Raw genomic sequence first — 24616 nt, 5'->3', positions numbered from 1 at the left:
ATTTATTGAGCGCTTACTGTGTGCAGAGCACTGTACTAAGCGCTTGGAAAGTCCAAGTTGGCAACATATGGAGACGGTCTCTTCCCAACAGTGGGCTCACAGTCTAGAAGGGGGAGTCAGACAACAAAACAAAACATATTAACAAAATTATATATATATATATATATATATATATATATATGTATATGTATAACAAATAACAAAATAATTGGGTTTTAATCCCGGCTCCGCCACTTGTCAGCTGTGTGACCTTGGGCAAGTCACTTCACTTCTCTGGACCTCAGTCTCTCCATCTGTAAAATGGGGATTAAGATCGTGAGCCCTCTGTGGGACCGGGCCTGTGTCCAAGCCGGCTATCTTTTATCTACCCCCAGGGCTTAATACACTGCCTGGTGCTTACAAATGCCACAATTATAATATTAATAATAATAATGATAATAATAATGGTATTTGTTAAGCCCTTACTATGTGCTGAGCATATAATTATTAGACATGGGCCCTGCCCCTGGAGGGGCTCATAAACTAGAAACAAAGCTGGGGGAGACTGGCGCATTGGGAGCAGTGAAACAATACGAACAATATAAAACAACATAAAGCACCCAGGCCGATGCTTTATCCACGAGGCCATGCCGCTTCTCATACTAATTAGAGAAGCAGCGTGGCTCAGTGGAAAGAGCATGGGCTTTGGAATCAGAGGTCATGGGTTCAAATCCCGGCTCCGCCAGTTGTCAGCTGTGTGACTTTGGGCAAGTCACTTCACTTCTCTGGGCCTCAGTTACCTCATCTGTAAAATGGGGATGAAGACTGTGAGCCCACCATGGGACAACCTGATCACCTTGTAACCTCCCCAGCACTTAGAACAGTGCTGCACATAGTAAGCGTTTAATAAATGCCATTATTATTATTATTATTACTAATTCCCACTTATACACTTTCCCAGCGATTAGTACAGTGCTCTGAACAGAAGGCACTTATTACCACTACTTGCATTCCAAACATCCAATCAAATGCTGGAATTTACCAATTCTTTCTCCATAACGTTTGCCGGATGCTCGTCTTCTTTTCCACTTGAGTCCAGCGCTTAGAACAGTGCTTGGTGTATAGTAAGCATTTAACCCATGCCATTATTATTTTTTTTTCTCCCAGTGCAGGCTCTGGCCCCAATACGATCACGAGTGTAGGAGTCAAAAGGATTCTGAACTTGGAATGTGGGTTCTAGTCCCGGCTCTGCCACTTATCTGCTGTATGACCACGGGCAAGTCACTTAGCTTCTCTGGGCCTCAGTTACCTCACCCGTAAAATGGGGATTAAAGCTGTGAGCTCCACGTGGGACTGGGACTGTGTCCAACCCGATTAGCTTGGCCATTCATTCTCATTCTCCTTTGCGGGCTCCTCTCCCTCCCATTCCCTTACTGTAAGGGTTCCTCAAGGGTCAGCTGTTGGTCCCTTTCTGTTCTCCATCCATACTCACTCCCTTGGTGAACTCATTCGCTCCCACTGCTTCAACTATCATCTCTACACTGATAACACCCAAATCTACATCTCCACCCCGTCCTCTCTCCCTCCCTCCAGGTTCGTATCTCCTCCTGCCTTCAGGACATCTCCATCTAGATATCTGCCCGCCATCTAAAATTCAACATGTCTAAGATTGAGCTCCTTATCTTCCCTTCCAAACCCTGTCCTCTACCTGACTTTCCCATCACTGTAGACGGCACTATCCTTCCCGTCTCACAAGCCCTCAACCTTGGTGTCATTCTTGACTTCACTCTCTTTCACCCCACACATCCAATCTGTCACCAAAACCTGCTGGTCTCACCTTCACAACATTGCCAATATCCGCCCATTCCTCTCCATCCAAACCACTACCTTACTGGTTCAATCTCTTACCCTATCCCGACTGGATTACTGCATCGGCCTCCTTTCTGATCTCCCATCCTCCTGTCTCTCCCCGCTTCAGTCTGTACTTCACTCTGCTGCCCGGATTATCTTTCTACAGAAACACTCTGGGCATGTCACTCAAAAATCTCCAGTGGTTGCCTATCGACCTTCGAATCAAGCAAAAACTCCTCACTCTCGGCTTCAAAACTCTATCACCTCACCCCCTCCTACCTCACCTCCCTTCTCGCCTTCTACAGACAGTTTCCTCAACTGTAAAATGTAGATACCTGTTCCTACTTAGACTGTGAGCTCCCTGCAGGACAGGGACTGCGTCTGACCCAATTACCTTCTACCTATCCCAACACTTAGCACAGTGTCTGACACATAGTAAGCCCTTAAATACCATTTTTTAAAACCCTCTGTCAGTCATCATACAAAGCGTTGGGGTAGACGTGAGATAATCGGATCAGAAACGGTTCCCATCCCACACAAAACTCGAAAGGTGAGTAGAAAAGCTTGAACAGGTAACCAACATCAGGAAGACTTCCCCCGGAGTTGCAATTTCCCCCGCGAGGTGCTTCACTGTTCCAGACTTAGATGAGCTCAAAAGCATTTGAGGGGTTCAACTTTGGGATATTTGGTAGGCTGTGGCTAGGACATTAACGAATATCGGCTAGGATATTAACGAATATCAGCTACCACCTTGTGGCGAGCCGCTGAAACATCTATGAGCTCAGTTGTAAGTTGATAAAACTTGCTCCGAGAGGTACTGTTCTGTACTTCCACGAAAAGCGGGTGAATTTGCAGTGCTAACATTTTCTTCACTCTGGGAGCCTATCACTAACCAAGCTCTAAATTATAAGAATTGACAGTCACCTCCTTCCAGAATTTAGCTTGCATTAGTCCACTGCGTTCCTAAGTCGATTTATCTTATTTATTGAGTACTTGACTGTGTGCAGGGCAATGGACTAGGCACTTGGGAGAGTATAATGTAAGAGCTGGTAAGACACATTCTCTGCCCACAATGAGCTTACAATCTAGAAGACTGTGGTTTATGGACAAAGCCTCCTCAGCCCCTCAGGCAGGGATGAATATTGGGTAAAGTAGTACAGAGAAACAACCACTGCTCATCTTTCATGAGACTGGTCCCTGGCTCTTATGTGTGCAAAGAGTGCTCAATCCTTGTCCTGCCCCTTCCCGTGCTGATTTAGATGTAAACATCATACTGAGCATGCGGCATGTAACGAGAAGCAGCGTGGCCCAGTGGATAGAGCACAGACCTGAGAGTCAGAAGAACCTGGGTTCTCATCCTGGCTCCGCCACTTAATGATGGTATTTTTTTAAGCACTTACTCTGTGCCAGGAACTGTACTACGCACTGGGGTGGAAACGAGCAAATCATGTTGGACATAGTCCCTGTCCCGTGTGGGGCTCACAGTCTGAATCCCCATTTTACAGATGAGAGAACTGAGGCCCAGAGAAGTGAAGTGATTTGCCCAAGGTCACACAGCAGACAAGTGGCGGAGCCGGGATTAAAAACCCATGACCTTCTGACTCCCACACCTGTGATTGTCTGCTTTGTGACCTTTTTTATAATGGCATTTATTAAGCGCTATGTGCAAAGCACTGTTCTAAGCGCTGGAGAGGTTACAAGGTGATCAGCTTGTCCCACAGGGGGCTCACAGTCTTCATCCCCATTTTCCAGATGAGGGAACTGAGGCCCAGAGAAGTTAAGTGACTTGCCCAAAGTCACACAGCTGACAATTGACGGAGCAGGGATTTGAACGCATGACCTCTGACTCCAAAGCCCGGGCTCTATACACTGATCCACGCTGCTTCTCTTGCTTGGACAAGTAACTTCGATTCTCTGGGCCTCAGCTGCCTCATCTACACCCAGGATAGATGCTGCAAAAGCTCACTGTGGGCAGGGAATGTGTCTGTTATATTGCTGTATTGTACTCTCCCAAATGCTTAGTACAATGCTCTGTACACTGTAAGCACTCAATACAACTGAATGACTAAAAATGGGAATAAAACTGATCTCCACGTGGGACATGGAATGTGTCCAACCTGGGTAGCTTGTATCTACCCCAGCTCTTACTAGAGGGCCTGGGGCACAGTAAGCCCTTAAACAAACTCCAGTGCTTAGAACAGTGCTTGGCACATAATAGGCGCTTAACAAATACCAATATTATTATCATTATTAATAAATTCTATTAAAAATACTTTAGAACAGAATTGTACCACAACTATGAAGGCAGAGGGAAGGGTGCAGGCAGCAGAGCAAGTGAACAAGGGACAAAGGAAATGATGGGCTGGTAAGGATCAGGGAACCTCAAAACCACTAGTTAGTTCCATTTATTGAATGTCCCCTTGGTGCAGGGCACTGCAGTACACAGTTGGGAAGTGGAGAATAATGAAATGTCAAGTTCCCTGTCCACAAGAAGCTTATGCTCCAATGGGGGGAGCAAAACAAAACAAAAAATCATAACTAAGGAAAAAGGTTAATAGTTGAGAGGAATAAGGACAGTGAAATGTAATAGATTCTTAGTGCAGCGACTGCATAATCACAAAAGGATTAGACTGTGAGCCAGTTGTTGGGTAGGGACCATCTCTATATGTTGCCTTGTACTTCGCAAGCGCTTAGTACAGTGCTCTGCACACAGTAAGCGCGCAATACGATTGAATGAGTGAATTAAAAAGTCCAAATATGCAAAAATAACAACGTAGTCAGAGAACTCAAAGCCCAAATCACCCATCAGTCAATAATTAGCTGGTGGAATGAGAAATTGGTATATATCAGGGCTAAGAAGAAACATTATATTAACACAATGAAGAAAATCTAGAAAATAATGTGCTATGAGGTGGCTCCAAATTTAGAGGTGACTAATTATGCTGCCTTCCATCCACCCCTTTCACTGTGCCTTAGCTTGTCTCTTTACAAACTGGAGCCCTCATTTTTTCACAGCATCTTCATAAGAAAGTTGCTTTGCCACTGTGGCCATTTAGTTGCACTTTCTTAGGACCTTTCAAGACCCCTTCCTAAGATGGAGGACCAGAATGGCACAGAATTCCACATAGCACCAATGTTTAGATAGTCTTCATTCTCCCCCGCCCCTTAATATCCTTTCTAAAGGTGTCCCATAGTGTTGCCTTTTTATTTATGGTATTTGATCATCAATGTTAAGTGCTATGCCCCAGGCATCATACTAAGTGCTAGGACAGATCAGGTTAATCAGGTTGGAAACAAGCCCTCCCCCACATGGGGCTGACAGTTTAAATTGGAGGGAGCAGGATTTAATCCCCACTAAAATGAGGTGACAGACCCAGAAAAGTTAAGTGATATGCCCAAGGTCACACATAACAGACAAGTGTCAGAGCCAGGATCAGAACCCAGGACCTCTGTCTCCCAGGTTCATACTCTTTCCAGTGGCTATGCTGCTTCCCAGCATTGTACATTAATCCAGCGGTTTAATGAACAGTGGCTCAAAGATACTTTTCCACACTTCTCATTTTAGATCAATTACACGAAGCCTGTCAGCCTTGCAAGCAGATGACTATCTTTCGATTCTCATCCGCTGACACATTCACCTTCAAGCTGAGCCAAGGAGCACAGAAGGGGGATAGTTAGGGAGAGGGAACAGGAGAATCAGGCAAGGGAGAAGGGAAAGTTGAGGTTTCTTACTCCCAGTTCACAGGCATGCACCTCCTCAAGGAAGTGGCCCAATGCTTCCATCTGGCTAAGGCACAAGAAGCAGCAGCATGGCTAGTGGAAAGAGTTCGGGCCCGGGAGTCAGAGGACCGGGGTTCTAATCCCAGCTCTGCCAACTGCTTGCTCTGTGACTTTGGCGAAGTCACTCCTCTGTGCTTCAGTTTCTCCAACTGTAAAATGGGGATTAAAATACCTGTTCTCCCTACTTAGACTGTGAGGCCATTTGGGACAGGGACTATGTCCAACCTGATAAACTTGCACCTGCACCCAATGCTCAGAACAGCGTTTGACACACAGTAAGTGCTTCACAAATGCCATTACTAAAAAAGGCTGGCCTCATTCAACAAATGCCATAATAAAAATGGCTGGCCTCATTCTTCAATGCACAGATATCAGGTGAGGCTAAATGCACTCAACTGCTGAGGTTCATTAACCAGTTGGTCAGATGATTTATTTGTTTAATGAAAGTTCTGTAGCTCCCTCCTAATCCCTACTTTTTTCAGGCTTTCCAAGGAGGCATCCCAAGACACTTCCTTAGTATTTAAAGTAGTTAAATGGGGCACTAATCAATAGTATTTACTGCGCACTTAACTCTGTTCAGAGCACTGAACTAAGTGTTTGGGAACACAACAGTGGATACAATCCCTGCCCTCAAGAAGTTCATCTGCTCCTCTATGTCCTATAAGATTTCAATTTCTATTAACTCTCTCTTCCCTTCCCACACATTCTCAACCTGTTGGGGCGGGGGGGTGAAATGGAAAGAGTGACTAACTGCTTCCAACTTTAAAATGTGCAAAAAAGTTTCAACAAATGCATTCACAAGATTCAAGCGTAGCCTAGTTAAATACAGAAAAGTTTAGTTGCAATGTAATAGGCCCAAGTCAGTTTTATCAAAAATATTTTTGAAAACAACAAAATACATGAAAAAGTAGAAATTAAGAACTGCAAAATGAACGGAGATTTTGGACAGAAAGGGAAATTATTTCAATCTTTACCACAGAAAAGTAGTCTGAGTTAGGGGATGGTGTTATCCTGAAGAGCTGTATACACTACTGGAAAAGCAGATAATCCAAAAACACAAACCTAGACACCAATGCGCACACTGTTCAACTGCAGGGAAAAGGCAACTTATTTTCAAGTATGCTTGAATCAGACTGGTAGGCCCCAAGAGCAAACCAAGTTTTAAGAGGGCTTAAAACTTGTTTACATTCTCAAAGAAGGGAAAGTGATTCTTTGCATAACACCAATAACTATAGCATTTGCTAAGTGCTTACTATGTGCCAAGCACTGTATTAAGCACTGGAGTAAATACAAGATAATCAGGTCAGAGAGTTGCTATCCCATATGGGGTTCCAGGCAAAGGAGGGAGAAGAGGTACCAAATCCCCATTATTTACAGATAGCGGAGGGACAGAAAAGTTAAGTGATTTGTCCAAGGTCACACAGTAGACAAGTGACAGAGCTTGTATTAGAGCCCAAGTCCTCTGCCTTCTTGGTTCATGTTCTTTCCCAGGCCAGCCTCCTGGGATGGTAATTGTGGGTAAGAGCAGGAAAAACACCCAAGCACACACAAGGGTTAGACCAAAAGCAAGTAAAATAGAGAAGTTGATAGATATCCAGGAGTTTGTGGCATAAACAAAATGTATTACCCTCATTCCCTCCCTCTGCCCATCCGCCAAGCTCGCTCTCTTCCTCCCTTCAAGGCCCTACTGAGAGCTCACCTCCTCCAGGAGGCCTTCCCAGACTGAGCCCCTTCCTTCCTCTCCCCCTCGTCCCCCTCTCCATCTCTTCCCCCCCGCCTTACCTCCTTCCCCTCCCCACAGCACCTGTATATATGTATATGTTTGTACATATTTATTACTCTATATTTTACTTGTACATATCTATTCTATTTATTTTATGTTAGTATGTTTGGTTTTGTTCTCTGTCTCCCCCTTTTAGACTGTGAGCCCACTGTTGGGTAGGGACTGTCTCTATATGTTGCCAACTTGTACTTCCCAAGCGCTTAGTACAGTGCTCTGCACACAGTAAGCGCTCAATAAATACGATTGATTGATTGATTGATTCCTTCCCTTCCCCACAGCACCTGTATATATGTATATATGTTTGTACATATTTATTACTCTATATTTTACTTGTGCATATCTATTCTATTTATTTTATTTTGTTAGTATGTTTGGTCTTGTTCTCTGTCTCCCCCTTTTAGACTGTGAACCCACTGTTGGGTAGGGACTGTCTCTGTAGGTTGCCAACTTGTACTTCCAAGCGCTTAGTACAGTGCTCTGCACACAGTAAGCACTCAATAAATACGATTGATTGATTGATTGATTCCTCTTGTTGGAATTGCTGATTACAAGTGTATGACAGTGCCTATGTTGGACAGAGTTGGATCTCCCCGTAACACACCCTACACAACCCTGGGTCTGTTTTGGATACCGTATTTTCCCTTAGGAATTCTTTGAGGACTAGCGGAAGGGAATCCCCAAGCCACATCAAGCATAGGGAGAAGGCCCTACTTTACTGTGACCTCAGCACAGTTCAGGATTATGCACCTCCATTTTATTGAACTTCTTGACGTTTATCTCACATCTTCACTGAAACTGACAATGGATTTTGCTCCAGGTAGATAATAGTATTTAAGTGCTTACTATGTGCCAAGCACTGTTCTAAGCACTGGAGCACTACATGGCGTGTGTGTGTGTGTGTGTGCGCGCGTGCGCACACACACATATGTCCCCAACTGCAACCCCAACTCCAAAGCAATTGTGTACAAATCCTTATATTTTACTATTTCCCTTAACAGTAGCTTACTTTAATATCTATCTTCCCCTGTAGACTGTAGGCTCTTTGTGGGAAGGGATCATGTCCACCAATTCTTATTTACTGTATTTTCCCAAGAACTTAATATATGGCTCTCTGCATGGAGCAGGCACTCAAATACCACTGATTGCTATTTCTTAACCAAATTTGATGGTAACATTGCTCAAGCCATTGGGTTTAGCCAGTACAATCTGGAGTTTTTGACTATGACTGGGCTCCTAATGTGTCCCAACCAGACAGGAAGACAGCATCTACAATGAGAGGCTGGGGGCCTTGGGGAATACTCTCTTCCCCCAACACCCTACTTTCCTGCACCCTGGAAGCTCTGGATCTCAGAAGTTTTGCCCAAGTCTTCAATCTTCTACAAAAATGTCACCCCCTTCTAGATCCAATCATTTTCCCTTAATTTAACTTTTTTTTTTATGGCACTTAAGTGCTTTACTATGTGTCAAATACTATTCTAAGAACTGGGGGAGATACAAGTTAATTAGGTTGGACATAGTCCCTGTCCCGCCTGGGGCTCCCAATCTGCGTAAGAAGCTTTTATATAAAGAAACTTTTCTCCCTTAAAAAAATAAATAGAACCAGAGAAGACTCAAGGAAATACAACTGGAGTGTTAGGCTTAAAAACAAAAACTCTGAGAATTTACCACACTACTGGGAATTCGCAGACACTAGGTGGGCACTATTAACAACTATTAGCTGTTCCAATTTGAGAGAATGTTAGATTCACTTACATAAAAAAATTCTGAAGAAGCTCCTGAAACCATAGAAATGTAGCAGTGGAAGATGAAGCATGTTTAATATAAATGCAAATGACACAGCAGCTACATTCACAGGAAAATACAAAGTCACCAATATTTCACAAAAGCATTAAATCAATCTCAAGTAGTGCCTTATTAGATTATGCAACATGTGTCAATTCTGGCTAACAGCCAAGCCAGCTACATAAAAAAGCTCCCCAAAATATATTAATTTGGCAACAGACTAAACTACACAAGCAGCATTTTTAAACTTTAGTTTTTCTATCATGAGAAAAGGCCGATAGCATGAGAACAGCTGAACTTAGGAGGGAGAAGCAGAAAAGAAGGGGGAAGTAAATGGTAGAAAAGATGGATTAGCCCAAAAAGAATAAAAAGAGGTAATGGATCAGAGGATAAGACAGCAGAGCCTAAACCCACAGCCATTCAAAAAGAAACATTTTAGGTGCATTGGGTTGCAGATGAGGACCTGATTCCAAAAGTAATTTAAAATTTATCTTATTGGAAGATGCTGTTTGATACCTCAATCACTGGCCTGTCTCACTTGGGGTAGAGAGTGAGAACCAGCATTTTACCCCTATTTTAGAGATGAGGAAACAGATAAGTGATTCGGAGACTGGAACATAGTCTCCTACCACCAAAGCTATGCTCACCTTATTCATTCAATCGTATTTATTGAGCGCTTACTGTGTGCAGAGCACTGTACTAAATGCTTGGGAAGTACAAATCGGCAACATTATAGAGACGGTCCCTACCCAACAATGGGCAATACTGAAGACATGCGTGAGAGTGAATGATAGCAGCTATTCGGAGTACTGAAATTTGGAAACAAAAAGTGGGGAAAGCAGAGGAAACATTTTAAAGCCATGGTAAAACACAGCTTCAGCCAATGCTACTTCCCAGCTGTAAGATGGGACTCTATTGACGAAAACAGAACTTCATGGTGCACTGCCTTTAAGAGAGAGAGAGAGAGAGAGGGGGGTTCACTTCAAGCTAAAGCTTTGTAAAGAAAGAGATACAAAGAGGAAAAGAAATGGCATTAGGTGCTACAACCATCAAGTTCAGCAACACAAGCGACAATTTGTGCGCACAATACGGCCCGAACTGAGGCTCCACAGTAGTCTTTTCAGCCACACGCACTCTCACTGGTAAACCTCACCATCAGCGGGGTCTGTAGGAAGCACCATGACATAGTGAATAGATCATAGGCCTGAGAGTCAGGACACGGGTTCTAGTCCTGACTCTGCCACCTGCCTGCTGTGTGACCTTGGACAAGTCACTTCACTTGTCTTTGCCTCAGTTGTAAAATGGGAATTGAGACTGTGAGCCCCACATGGGACAGGGACTATGCCCAACCCATTTTGCCTGTATTCACCCCAGCACTTTGTGCAGTGCCTGACACACAGTAAGTGCTTAACAAATACCACAGTTATTATTAGGAATAAAATGGCTAACGAATATAACTTGCCCAAAGTCACATATCCGCATTGGGACTAGAAGCTGGGTGTCCTGTCTCCCAGTGCCCTGCTCTTTCCTCTAGGCCTGAACTTCAAAGCTTTAGCCCAACATACCAGAAAATATTAGCATTACTGAACTAGTTCAGCGGAACAACATACATCACTACAAGAGCTGAAACCTGGAGTCCAGTCCAATCATTCAGTGGCACTTATTGAGCACTTATGACATGCAGGCAGTCATATTTATTGAGTGCAGAGCACTGCATTGCTTGGGAGAATACAATAGAACAATAAACACATTCCCTGCCCACAATAAGCTAACAGTCTAGAGGGGAAATCACAGATGGGGACGCTGGGGAATGAACCCGGGCCTCATCCACCAAGGACTTGAGAGGGTATAATAGAGTTGGTGGACACAATCCCAATTCTCAGGGAGCTTACAATTTAGTGGAGGAGGCAGACTAAAAGATTTCAGACAGGGGAAGCAGCAATCAATCATATTTATTGAGTGCTGTGTGCAGGGCACTGTTCCAAGTGTTCGAGAGAGTACAATAATGTAACTCACACATTCCCTGTCCATGGGTTTTCAGTTTAGAGGGGGAGCTTACAGTCCAGAGGGAGCAGAGAAGCAGCAGAGTGTACAAAAGAGCTGAGGGTGTACAGAGAGTATCAAAATGCTTGGGCATATGGATACAAGGCCTAGGCGATGAAGAGACCCCCTCTGACTCCACCATATATGTAGCTCTGGGGTATACTGACCTAAATCAGAGAAGCAGTGTGGCTCAGTGGACAGAGCACGGGCTTTGGAGTCAGAGGTCATGGGTCCAAATCCCAGCTCCGCCAAGTGACTTTGGGCAAGTCATTTAACTTCTCTGTGCCTCAGTTCCCTCATCTGTAAAATGGGGATTAAGACTGTGAGCCCCCGTGGGACAACCTGATCACCTTGTAACCTCCCCAACACTTAGAACAGTGCTTTGCACATAGTAAGTGCTTAATAAATGCTGCCATCATCATTATTAATATTATTATTATTATCAGAAACAAACCCAGGCCAGGACAGTGATCAAGCCCTCTAATTTTCAGAGGTACTTCAGCAATTCTCAAATCTGCTTGGAATTAGTCCCAGAAAGACTAAGTGGCCTACTCACACAAGGGACGTCAACACTGGCCTAATACTGCTTCAGCCAACATGCCATTCCCCAGCCTGAAACCCCCCAAAAATAGGACCGGGGAGGAAGGAAAGTAGCAGCATAGCCTAGTGTGGGAATCAGAAGGACCTGGCTTCTACTTCCAGCTCCGCCACTTGTCCGCTGTGTGACCTCGGGCAAGTCACTTCACTTCTCTGTGCCTCAGTTACCTCATCTGTACAACGGGGACTAAAACTGTGACCCCGATGTGGGACAGGGACTCTGTCCAACCCGAGTATCTTCTATCTACCCCAGCCCTCAGTACAGTGCCTGGCACATAATAAGCACTTAATAAATACCACAATTACTATTATGGGAGGCTAGGGACTCAGAGGCTGTCTGAGCCCAACCTTTCTGGATTTGGCTTGGTGCTGGCTTAATTTGGCCACAAGCTTCAGTTCTGCTGTGTAATACCAGCCCAGGCAGATCTCCTACTCCAGGAGGCCTTCCCAGACTGAAGGCCTTCCTTCCTCTCTCCCTCGTCCCCCTCTCCATCCCCCCATCTTACCTCCTTCCCTTCCCCACAGCACCTGTTTATATGTATATATGTTTGTACATATTTGTTACTCTATTTTACTTGTACATACCTATTCTATTTATTTTGTTAATACGTTTAGTTTTGTTCTCTGTCTCCCCCTTTTAGACTGTGAGCCCACTGTTGGGTAGGGACCGTCTCTATATGTTGCCAACTTGTACTTCCCAAGCGCTTAGTACAGTGCTCTGCACACAGTAAGCGCTCAATAAATACGATTGATGATGATGATGATGATCTCCGCTACTACATGACTCAGGCAGACATCACACACACACACACACACACACACACACACACACACACACACACACACAGAGATAAAAACACTTTTATTTTTCTCTAGCTCCAGTGCTATGACTGTAGCAGCAACTTGGAAACAAACTCTTCACATCAATACAGGTTTGTTTTTTCCAAACAAAATTCGTAACAATGAGAAGAGGCAGATTCGATTTCATAAAAAACTAAAGGTATTAAATCAAAACAACAACAACAACAAAAACCCAGTTCTCCCTTGAAAAATATAGTGGATATTTTGGGGGACACAGAAGCAGAACACTTGTATTTCACATAAAAAAAAACCTTTTAAAATCAAAAGTTAAATAAAAGGTTATTGGTAGAAGAAATCCATACACTCCCCTAGAGAACACAACCCATCATAGCTTCTATGGAGATCTTATCAATTGTAATTATTGAGCGCTTACTGTGTGCTCTGCACTGCACTAAGTGCCTGGGAAAGTACAATATAATAGACACATTCCATGACCACAGTGAGCTTAAATAGAGATCTAGCATTTTGAAATAAAGACATATCCATTTGAATTTACAGGAATAGAATTATACCCCAGGAATGAAAAAAAAAAACCAAAACCAAAAAATCAAAATATCCTCTACCCAGGAAAATCAGTTTGTTTCCAAATAAATGCACAGCCCTGGACCTTCCTAACAGAAGGCCAAAATATATAAAAATACTTAAGGCCAATCTGAACTCAAAATTCAACTTAAAATACTGTGGTATGCCATCTGGAGTTTCTATTACTCTGAGGCACTGAGGCTATATGGCTGAGCTAGGGGCAAATTAAACCAATCATTTGTTTAAGATAAGACTAAGCATGTGAGCTCTGTGTGGGCAGGGAACATATCTACCAACTCTTTTATTGTACTTTCTTCCAAGTGCTTAAAACAGTGTTCTGAACTCAAATACAATTGGCTGATTGATTCTCAGTTAGCAACAACTGACAATGGAGAATCACATTCAACAACTGAATTAGAGCTTCACACTGGCAGAGTCAGGTTTGAACTGAAACCGACGGACACGTAGTCTCAAATCCCACTTTCCCCAAGCCCTGGGAAATGGTTCATCTAGTTTCTAAATGCCGCCTGTCCAATTACGCTCTGGGCAAGACTTCATAAGCAAACACGGATCACCTCTGTAGTGGTCTATTTTCACCTGGTGAAAAGGGCCCGGGAACTGGCAGGTGAGGGAGAGAAAGTTTTCAACTGAATACTCCCCTCCTCCTGGCAGAGTTCAAAATCTCCTTTGTAGGCATCCAGGCTGTATCCAGTATCATTGCTGCAGGTCTCTTCCTCATCCCAGTTTAGAAAAAAGGATGTGTTCACCTGTGTAGTGACAGACCCTGTCACTTCCCCCAAAATGAAATAACTTTGCCACGTGTCTATCTGAAAGAAAGAGGGCTTTGGGCAGTCAAACGGATTCCTTGCTTCGGAACTCGGTGTTCACCTCGAGGTACAGGTATGTGTTCCTAAGGATTATACACTCTAATTGTCGAACTGAGTTCTTCCTAGAATAAAATGCCTGCCACCTAAAATAAACAGCTGTGCCTTTTAAAGGTGACTTAAGAGTCAAGAGCACAGTGAAAATCAACATTCAAATAACCAAAATGAATCAACATGTGACTTAAGGGTAGGAGGATGAGAATGGGGAAAGAAGAGAGAAAAAGGGAATTAGCAAAGCTATTCATTTTTCACCCACTGGGTCTGACAGTAAATTTACACAGCAGATCTCATTAAATGTTTGTATTTTCTTTTAAAGTAACCACTTTAAAAATAAGACACGAAAAAACTATAAGCTCTTTGTTTTCACAATCTACTACCTCGGTTTTGGTTTTTGGATATTCAAACTAGCCACCTAGATGGCCAAAGGCAACGTGATTTGGACATCAGGTATTGGAAATATTTCCCTCTTCTGCACTACACAAGACAACCTAAAATTATTTGAATAACCTGGATCAAGTAGTAAAATAGTCAAGATTTGTTATATTCCATGGGCTGGATTATGAGCCACTTTATCAAAGAAAAAGAATTTTAGGAGATAATAATACTCGTGCATACATTCTTCTTCAAGTGCAGTAGCTATTTCCTAGAAACACCAGACTTTGGTGAAAGCGAAAGCAAGGGGCAGGGCAAGCAGGAGCCAGAAAAACAGAAAAGAAGGGCACTGTCGTACTTGGTCTGAAACGGGAGGCAGAAATAATTTCCTGGAAAGACCATAGGATTTCAGAGCATGGAGGGGTTTGGGGGAAAGGGTGTTAAGAGAAGAGGAAGAACCAAACACACCAGCATTTCACATTGCCAAACTTTGGAATTTAAGGCTATTTTTCGTATTTCAACACCCAGAGGACCAAGACCCAAGGTTTACTGTCACCAAACAAGCAGGGGGAAAAAAAAAAATAAAACAATCTTACTGCACTCTAAAGCTTTTTATTATTTCACACAAAATATTTCATTTGAATTTATACGTGGCTAGTTAGAATATCCATCTATGTACCAAAATACACACGTAGAATATTGTGCAGGTGTGGATTTAAGGTACAGTAAAGGAATTTCACAGTGGGTCTTAAAAATACGGTGTCTGGATGAGACAGAAAGGTCAGAGAAAAATAGGGAAGAATCAGAAGGAGAAAAATAAATGTACCACATTTTGTCCAACAAAAGAAATTCAAAGTATAAACTTGAAAAGTTTGCCATTTACATTCAAGTGAAACATTTGGGGGCTAAACCCTATAATCTTATGCCACATCTGGCATTAAAAATTTAACTTTGGTACTTTCTTATAGATCCTGATTAAAGATTTTAGCCCTTAAAACAGCTTTAAAATTCCAGCTGTGTTATGTCTTTACATTCCACACACACGTGCACACGCACGCACACACAACCACACAAATTCAAAAACTCCTATATAGAAAAATAAAGGATAAAAATTATCCATCTGTTTTTATGTTGTATAATGGACCTTTTACCATTTCTTTCATCGTTATAATTCTAAATATTTCTGGTGGAAATGGCAAATTTTCTCTCCCTCTGAAGATTTCTGGGCAGGTGGTTGTTATGATGAAGCATCAGCCAGCTTTAATACAAAATCTTTGCCAACAGTCACTGTTTGGGATATGTGTGGGGGCTGCCATCGTGAGAGACAATCCACCAGTTCCTCTTTCCAAGCAAGGAGGAATTAACCCACGGAGGGCTCTCTCAGAAATCCCACTCATGATTGGTTGCACCGGAAGCTTGAAAAGCTTAACGCATGGAAAAGAGGAATTGGAAAGGGAAATCCTTTAACAAAAAACCAAAAAAAAATTTAAAGTTTCTCTCTGTAATTGGTTCCTTCAAAACGGAGTTCGCTTTTCCATCTTATGCTTCGTGAGGAAGTACTTGAAAAATTCATAGACTGACCAGGCAATGGCTGTTGACGGTATCTGGTAGATGACCCTTGCCTGGACCCCTTTGAAGTACCCAGAGACGCCGCTTATCTGGTAGACCGTCCGGAAGGCGTTGGCCATCCCCGACAGATGGCCACTGACGTTGGCCAAAGACAGGGCTACGTTTTCCTGGGTGTTGAGGAGCGTCTTGCAGACATCCAGAGGGGTGGTGGCGGCTGCCGCCACCGCTCCTGCCAGCCCTCCCGAGAGGATGTGAGACTGGGGGTTGTACTCTCTATGGGGGTTGATCTGTTCCTGCATGAACTCGTAGGTGATGAAGTGGATCGACTGGAAGGGGATGTTCAAGGTCAGCTGGGTGGTGTAACTTCGGTAAAAGGCCCCCACCCCTTCCGTTCTCCACACCGCCCGGATACAGCTCAGGGCTGACTGGTGAGGTGAATTGTACATCTGCATCCGCTGCTTCACTACTGTTAGTCGGTGGTGCCAAAGGATGGGCAAGGTGAGCCGGGCCGCCGCACGGTTTGGAAGTTTCCACACCGCAGGTTTAGGGTCATTCCAAAAGTTGGGCAGTAAAGAAGAAACAATCACGTTAGACACACTCAGACATCGATCGCCAAGGGAAAAAATAAAACAAGGAGCCAACCTGGGACAGAATCACGCCGAGTCCACCAATTTCCTCTAAGATAAACGAGCCTGCTGCCATCTTGGAACTTGGCTGATGTCTGGAGTGTTTTCCTACTCAGAGCCGAACGGGGGAGAGCCCCCTGAAAAGCCACAGAGGTTAATATCGCTTTCTTCTAAAGCCCGAGTGAACTCAGGAATAACCATGAAGTTGAAGACCTACCTCTTCCAGCTGGTGAATGCTGCTCCCTAGTTTCCTGGTAGGTACTCTTAAACCTAATTCATTTTCTCAATATTTATTTCCCTTTTTGAATTCTTGGCATAATGCTCTGGGACTTTCATTTTGAATACTCTAAAATGACTATTATAAAATAGCACTCACTGACCCCCGACCCCACCAACAGTAAAGAGTTTAGAGTATCCTGGGTTTTATGTTTCAAAAGTCCACGTCTAGAATTAACCCAAGGCACAGGGGTTCATACCCATTTTTTTTTTAAATGGTATTTGTTAAGTACTTACTATGTGCCAGGTACTGTGCTAAGCACTGGAGTAGATAGAAGCTAATCAGGCAGGACACAGTCCATGTCCCACATGGGGCTCACAGTCTTAATCCCCATTTTACAGAAGTAACTGAGGCACTGAGAAGTTAAATGACTTGCCCAAGGTCACACAGCAGAAGAGTGGTGGAACCGGAATTAGAACCTAGGTCCTCCTGACTCTCAAGCTCATGTTCTTTCAGATACAGAATCATTATTTCCATCACAGTATGCAAGTGGGGAAGGGGGCAGCTTTACCGCTCAAAGGCATTAAAAAGTCATACTAGTAATAACTACGACTGTACCCTCAAAATATATCTTTGGCTTCCAAAGAATCCAAGTATTTAAAAGTAAGAATTTCAATACACTGAATTTCTCTCTCACAGCTATGACAGCCACAAAATCTGGCCTTTTGGAATCTTCTTTTACAGCTTTTGGGAAAAGTATAGGATTGCCCACACAAATTCCTTCAGTTCATTCCTTATCCCCTAAATCTGCCTTGTACATAAGACATGGATTAAGAAAACTAACCCTACTCACTCCACCTCCTATTTGCTTCCTTTTTTTTTAAAAAAAATGGGTATTTGTTAAGTGCTTACTAAGCACCAGGCACTGTACTAAGCACTGGGATAGATACACGGTTGGACACAGTCCTGTACCACATAGGGCTCAAAGTCTTAATTCCCATTTTATTGCTGAGGTACCTGAGGCATTCAGAAGTTAAGTGACTTGCCCAAGGTTACACAGCAGGCAAGTGGCAAAAACAGGTCCTAACTCCCAGGCCCAGGCTTTCCACTAGACCACACTGCTCCCAGTTGCAGAGGATCCCACCCGGGATGACATCGGGAGCCACACACTTAAATAGAAGGGAAATCAGTGCCTTCAGTCACCTACATTAACCAGGATTAAGAGGGAAGAATCGCCCCTTGGGTGTGGGCCCAATTTCTTCTTCCTTGAAGGATCAGGGGTATATTTGGCAGTGGAAAAATACAGAGGCAGGGCTCAAAATAAGACAAAAGTTCCCCCAAACCTAAATGCCCAACTCGCTTCAAGCCTCTTTTGGTCATAACAGTACCTGTAACCTGTAAAGGGCAGTTTGTATTTCCGCCATACAAATGGAGAAAGGAAGGCACTTTTAAGTCAGGGATATCTTGCCAGCCAGAGAGCTCTGAAGCGTCCTATGCCCAGTGCAATGACTCAACACCTTTCCCCCAGACCAAGGGCACTTCTCTTTAAAAAAATGCTGAGAACAAGCAGGATTCAATTTTTCCAAGTTGGAGGAAAAAAGGAATTCTTAGAAAAAACAAAAGTGGTGGGGAGGAGGGGAGGAGCACTGAAAATCCCAATGAGGGGACTAAGTACAGGCCCCCACAAACGTAGACACATGACCAAGGCCTTGCAATAGACAGAAAGAGAATTTCCCACCTACTCCAGGGCCGGAGGTTAACCAATGACTCTTTCTCCACCCTGTCTCCTTGGTTTCTCCTCCCACCCACCATTCCCCTTCCCTAGGACAGTGAGACATTACCTTCTGCTGGATTCATTACCGCATCATGGAGCAGGGTGGCCATACTCCCAGCTAACCCTGCAAAACAAACTCCGTAAAATTACCTTTCAGAGTGCAGCTTTAAGTGACTGAAACTTAGGGCTCATCTGACCAATCCAGAATTATTAGAATTAGGGTGAAACACCAATCCTATGCCAGTAACATTTCCCAGTCTTAGGAGTTTAGACGAACCACTGGTCAGGAAACTATTAAAGGGGCTATTTAGAGATGGGACAGAGGGGTCAGTCGGTTTCACTTTGGCCAAAGGGCATTTCCTTTCTTTTAAATTGCCCTGGGAAACAACAAGGATTGAGACTGGATAGCGCTCAGATTTTCTGTTTTGTTTCCCACTCATTTTTCGGTTTCTGTGACAAAAAGAACATTCGCTGGTAGCTAATTTTTCTGTCGCTAAAACTGGGATGAACTCAGCAAACCAAGAACATACTGCCACACAGAGGAAGGGCCAAGGCACCTGAAACAAAAACAAGCCTTAGACCAAACTGGTAAAAAAAAAAAAAAAAGTCCATGAATTGTCATGAAGCTAAGAAATGGGGTGCTGGAGGACCCACCCACTTGGGGCAGGGGTAGGGGCAGGTCGGACTATCACGATTAGCTCTGAAAGTGCCTCATTTCTGCAGTTGGTAGGTCCCGGGCACAGCTCGTCTGGCCCAGCTTCAAGAACCGTGACCTCCAGTGGCTTGACTCAGCACTGGACTTGAGTTCAAGGCTTCAGGCTGCCTTGTTTTGTGTGCTATTGCCAAGGAGTGTGGCGGAAATGAGCGGCATAACCCAGGGAATGCACTTCATGCCCCTTGCAGACATCATTAGGAAAGGGCAAATGCGACTTTCTCAGCTAAGAAATACCTACAAATGAACTTGACAGCCAAGGAAAAAAGTGTGAGAGGGTTCTGACAAATAGAAAATAAGTAAAACGCATTACCATAACTTGCTGAATGGAATGAGCTTTTTGAGGGTTTTCAGGGGGTGAAAGGAGAACGAAAGGAAGGGGGAAGAAAAGTTGTTAATCAGATCTACCACTCCTCCATCTCTTCTACTTAGAGATTGTTTTTTTTCTTTCTGGCAAGTACACTCTGCACCCTTGCACAACACCACACACAAACATATACACACACACCCGCACAACATTAACAGCCCCCCTCTGTAAAACATTCCCAGGATTGAGTAAAGGAGCAACATAGAGACTCAGATACCCCTTCACTCTCTCCTTTAAAAATGTCAATGAACCATTTCCTCCCTTTCCCCCAGATTAGGAAACACATAGCTCAATATACACAAGTGAGGAAAACAATCCTCAAAAACTCAGCTCATGAAATGTCATCTGCTCTGGAGCCGAATCTTGTCAGTCATAAAACTTCTTGACCTTCTAAAGCTTAGTTAGATCCTGCTGCTGTAGAGACCTGTTGTACCAGTTTTTAATAGTCTGCAAGAAGCTGTTCGGATAGCATTTTTGTCTCCACTGTTCAAAAGGTGACTTAAGGCTTTTCCTAGGTCTGATCAATCAGGTCAATTTACATTTTGAGTCTGAATAAAATGCAAAAGACAGATCAAGAAACACCCTCCGCTGTGAGGTTCCCCCAAGTTCAGAAGGTGGGGAAAGCATGTGTGTTAAACGGATATATTCAGGAAAGCGAGCTGAAGACTAGGCTCAATTCTGCCGGGCCACAGGGGCCTGCACTCTGGAAGCAGAGGGCAAGGGTTGGTTGTAGAAGAGAGCTTTTAACTCCAGACAAAGGCTTTCAAAATACCATTGGCTAGGTGGCTGTTTCCTCCGCGGTGAATAACATCACTCAAAGTCCTTTTCGCGTTCTCATAGCAGGCAAAATACATGGCGTGGGCCGGCCCTGCCCCAAGCACCATGATGTTGATCCCACGCAAGGGTCTCCAAAACCCTTCGGTCCGGATGATTCGCTTGAGTGCTCCATATACACTTGTGTAGCGGGCTTTGGGATCCGGGTACAAACTCTGCATCCTGGTCTGGAACAGAGAGAAAGCAAAATTGGTGTCAGCGCCACATGATGATCCCCAAGAGAGCGATGGGGAGAGGAGGAATCCAAGCCGTGAATATTAGATAGCGCTTTTACTTGCACCTCCTGTTGTCGCCCAAGTTAACGCAATGACAGCTTTCGCATTCTTGGGATAACAAAAATAATGTTAGTAACAATAATAATAACAATAATAATGGTATTTGTTAAGCGCTTTCTATGTGCCAAGCACTGGTTGTCCCACATGGGGCTTACAGTCTTAATCCTTATTATACAGACAAGGTAACAGGCACAGAAGTTAAGTGACTTCCCCAAAGTCATACAGCTGATAAGAGGTGGAGCCGGGCTTAGAACCCGCAACTTCTGACTCCCAAGCAACCTTGGGATAGCAAGGGATTCGAGAAACAGCATGGTCGAGTGGAAAGAGCAGGCGTTGGGAGTCAGAGGACCTGGGTTCTAATCCCAGCTGCATCACTTGTCTGCTGTGACCTTGGGTACCTCACTTAACTACTCTGTCTCAGTTATCCCATCAATAAAATGGGGGTTCAATACCAGTTCTCCTTCCTCCTTAAGACTGTGAACCCCACGTGGGACCTGATTATCTTGTCCCAGCACTTAGTGCAGTGAGCACATAGTGAGCACTTAAATACTATAGTTATTATTATTATTTCACCTTCTGCTTGGTCACTTGCTGGTTTTAGGGGAGTATAAATGTTCTCTATTGGGAATACCAGGGTTGCAAAGAGTTTGCTCAGAGTTTCTTCATGCTTTTCTAGGGGCACTGATTTCCACATTTCTGCCCCAGAACCTAACTAAATTTCCCACCTCTTCCTCAAACACACCAATTACTTGACCTACGCAATACTCCTGGGTACCTGCTCTCTCTCTTCCAATCTCAGCTCCCTCTCCCCCAACCTCCTAACTAAGGCCCTCATGTTCCTCAGGCCTCAACCTGCAACACCCTGATAAAGAGGGAATGTGAATCAGAAGATCAAAGATCCAACAGAGAAATGCATAGAATGTCAATATGACAAGTGATATGAAGAAAAATTTATTCTGGAAATGAGATCACAGGGTAATCAAGTCTTCTTTCTACTTCTGCAATATAAAAAAACAATAGGTTTGAACTCTACACCAGACAGGTGAAATTTCTGTTCATTCCTGATTAGGAAAATCTGTCTAACATTACTTTTGCCATCTAGCAGATTTTTTTTTTAATGGTATATTAAGCGCTTATGTTTCAGGCACTGTACCAAGTGCTGGGGCAGACAGAAGCAATCAAGTTGGACACTGTCCCTGTCCAATACGGGAATCAGTCTTAATCCCCATTTTATAGATGAGGTAACTGAGGCACAGAAGTTCAGTGGCTTGCCCAAGTTCACACTGCCAACAAGTGGCAGAACGAGGATTAGAACCCAGGTCCTTCTATATCCACTAGCCCATGCTGCTTCTTTCCTAATGCCCACCCAGCACAGGAGGTGGGACTGGTTACACTGTTCCCCTGGGAGAAACAGAGAGGTGGGTAGTTAGGTTAGTCAGTGGGAAAGACTGGGATTAAAACAGAAAAATTGGGGATTTCCAATCCGCTACCCAACCTCACAGTTGCCACCATGAGTCCATGAGCCTGTAGAAGCCAGGCCCACTAGCGGCTCACTCCCTGCTAAAATAAATCATATGAATCGGGGTCCCCGGCAGCTTTGTTAAACTGCAAAATAGACCTCTGCTTAGGACCTGTTTCAGCCCATCTCCTCCTTAGGGATGGGTAGAATAAGGAGACTTAAGAAACGCACTGTTGCCATTTCCATCCTCCCTACAAGCGCTTCCTTATACTGCCAAGTATGACACTATGCCTGGGCCCTGGGGCATGGTGAGGTGGGCAGATTTGGGATATAGGCTCCCCTCCCCGCCACCTCAGATCAGACTGAAATGGAAGGTCCTAGACAGAGGAGTGAGGGTAGTGGGTTCAGGGCACGTGAAATGAAGGTGGGTCAGGCCTGTGCTCCTAGACGAGGTCTGATAGAGCCCAGCCCCAGGATTTGTGTCCATGCAAGGCACTTACTGCCTTAAAGAATCCACCAGGATCAGTGAAGTCTGTCCCTCCAAGATGCAGAACCTAAACTGGGTTCTTCTGTCTGTTGAGTCACAAGCGATTGCACTGTGACTAGGTAGCATCCATTTTAATCATTATTGAATTTTTATCTACAGCTGATCAAAGCCACATAATTTGTTTTCAAATTACAACACCTCTATTGACATCATTTTTGACTCTTTTGATTGCTACTCTCACACTTATCAATGTAGCATATTTACCAAAGTCATCAATTTCTAAAAGTCTGTTCAACACAACCAACCTGTACTGAGGACTAAATTTACTGAGCAGGTTGGATCATGCTGAAAAGAAGCATCTCGTGGGATTAGCTTCGTTTGTTATTTACCTGGAAATAGTGTCAGGAAGGACGCTAAATTTGAAACATCGATTTTTTGCAATAGCCTCCCTTAAATCACTGAATTCACAGCACTATGTAGAATCCCTGCGGTGATTTGATGTTGATGTAGCACTTTATGTTGGAAGAATATTTTACACCATGGAACAGGTAAATTCTAATCCTGGGAGCTGTTTCTAATCCAAGGAATTTAGCTGTTTCCCTGCTGGCTTGTCTTTCTGTCTGCACACAGTAAGCGCTCAATAAATACGACTGATTGATTGATTTTTCCGGCCGAGCTTCGCGTTGCTTGCAATTTTCTTCCCAGCAGAAGCAAGGAGACAGGGTGGGAGGAGGAAGGGACAGGGCCGGGCTGTACTGGGAACTCTTTGCCAGCAGGGGAGGCTTCAGCCTCGTGAATTCCCAATCCCATTTTCCTGGAGGGAGAACAGGTTTCCTGACTGGTCCCGGCCCATGACTTGGCGCCAACAGCCCAGTTGCCAGCCTGCCAGGACTTGCGTGACTAGCCTATTGTCCATGACCACGAACAGACCCGGGCAGGTGACGTGATGGTGGCTAGAGAAGCAGCGTGGCTCAGTGGAAAGAGCATGGGCTTTGGAGTCAGAGGTCATGGGTTCAAATCCTGGCTCCGCCAATTGTCAGCTGTGTGACTTAACTTCTCTGGGCCTCAGTTCCCTCATCTGTAAAATGGGGATTAAGACTGTGAGCCCCACGTGGGACAACCTGATCACCTTGTATCATATTTGTACATATTTATTACTCTACTTATTTATTTATTTTACTTGTACATATCTATTCTATTCATTTTATTTTGTTAGTATGTTTGGTTTTGTTCTCTGTCTCCCCCTTTTAGACTGTGAGCCCACTGTTGGGTAGGGACTGTCTCTATATGTTGCCAACTTGTACTTCCCAAGCGCTTAGTACAGTGCTCTGCACACAGTAAGCGCTCAATCATCATCAATCGTATTTATACGATTAATAAATCAATAGCTCAATAAATACGATTGATTGATTGATTGTATCCCCACAGCGCTCAGAACAGTGTTTTGCACATAGTAAGCGCTTAACAAACACCATCATTATTATTCACCATCCAGCATGTGCCAGCCCCAAGGGAAGCAGCGTGGCTCAGTGGAAAGAGCATGGGCTTGGGAGTCAGAGGTCATGGGTTCTAATCCCGGCTTCCCCACATCTGCTGTGTAACCTTGGGCAAGTCACTTAACTTCTCTGAGCTAAGTTACCTCATCTGTAAAATGGGGATTAATACTGTGAGCCCCATATGGAAAAATGTGATCACCTTGTATCCCCCACAATCAATCAATCAATCGTATTTATTGAGTGCTTAGTGTGTGCAGAGCACTGTACTAAGCGCTTGGGAAGTACAAGTTGGCAACATATAGAGACAGTCCCTACCCAACAGTGGGCTCACAGTCTAAAAGGCCCA

At 44.0% G+C, this 24616-nt stretch overlaps 1 protein-coding gene across 2 annotated transcripts in view; it reads right to left on the bottom strand.

The window, feature by feature from the left end:
* Window positions 1–12660: 12660 nt before the first annotated feature.
* SLC25A37 (solute carrier family 25 member 37) overlaps window positions 12661–24616 on the bottom strand; it is a 57497-nt gene continuing 45541 nt past the window's right edge. The window contains exons 2-4 of one of the 2 annotated variants that reach the window (XM_038746346.1): window positions 20492–20720; window positions 18708–18764; window positions 12661–16489 (exon numbers count right to left, since the gene is read on the bottom strand). In XM_038746346.1, the coding sequence (XP_038602274.1) occupies window positions 15969–16489; window positions 18708–18764; window positions 20492–20720 (807 nt within the window). In that variant the 3' untranslated portion in view covers window positions 12661–15968. Of the gene's footprint in view, window positions 16490–18707; window positions 18765–20050; window positions 20465–20491; window positions 20721–24616 lie in introns of those variants that run through there. The other variant, XM_038746347.1, reaches the window with a different exon arrangement.

The sequence above is a fragment of the Tachyglossus aculeatus genome, chromosome 5 (genome assembly GCF_015852505.1).
Source record: "Tachyglossus aculeatus isolate mTacAcu1 chromosome 5, mTacAcu1.pri, whole genome shotgun sequence".
NCBI lineage: Eukaryota > Metazoa > Chordata > Mammalia > Monotremata > Tachyglossidae > Tachyglossus > Tachyglossus aculeatus.
Note: the sequence above shows the minus strand (reverse complement) of the source record. Positions and strands in the feature narration are given on the sequence as shown.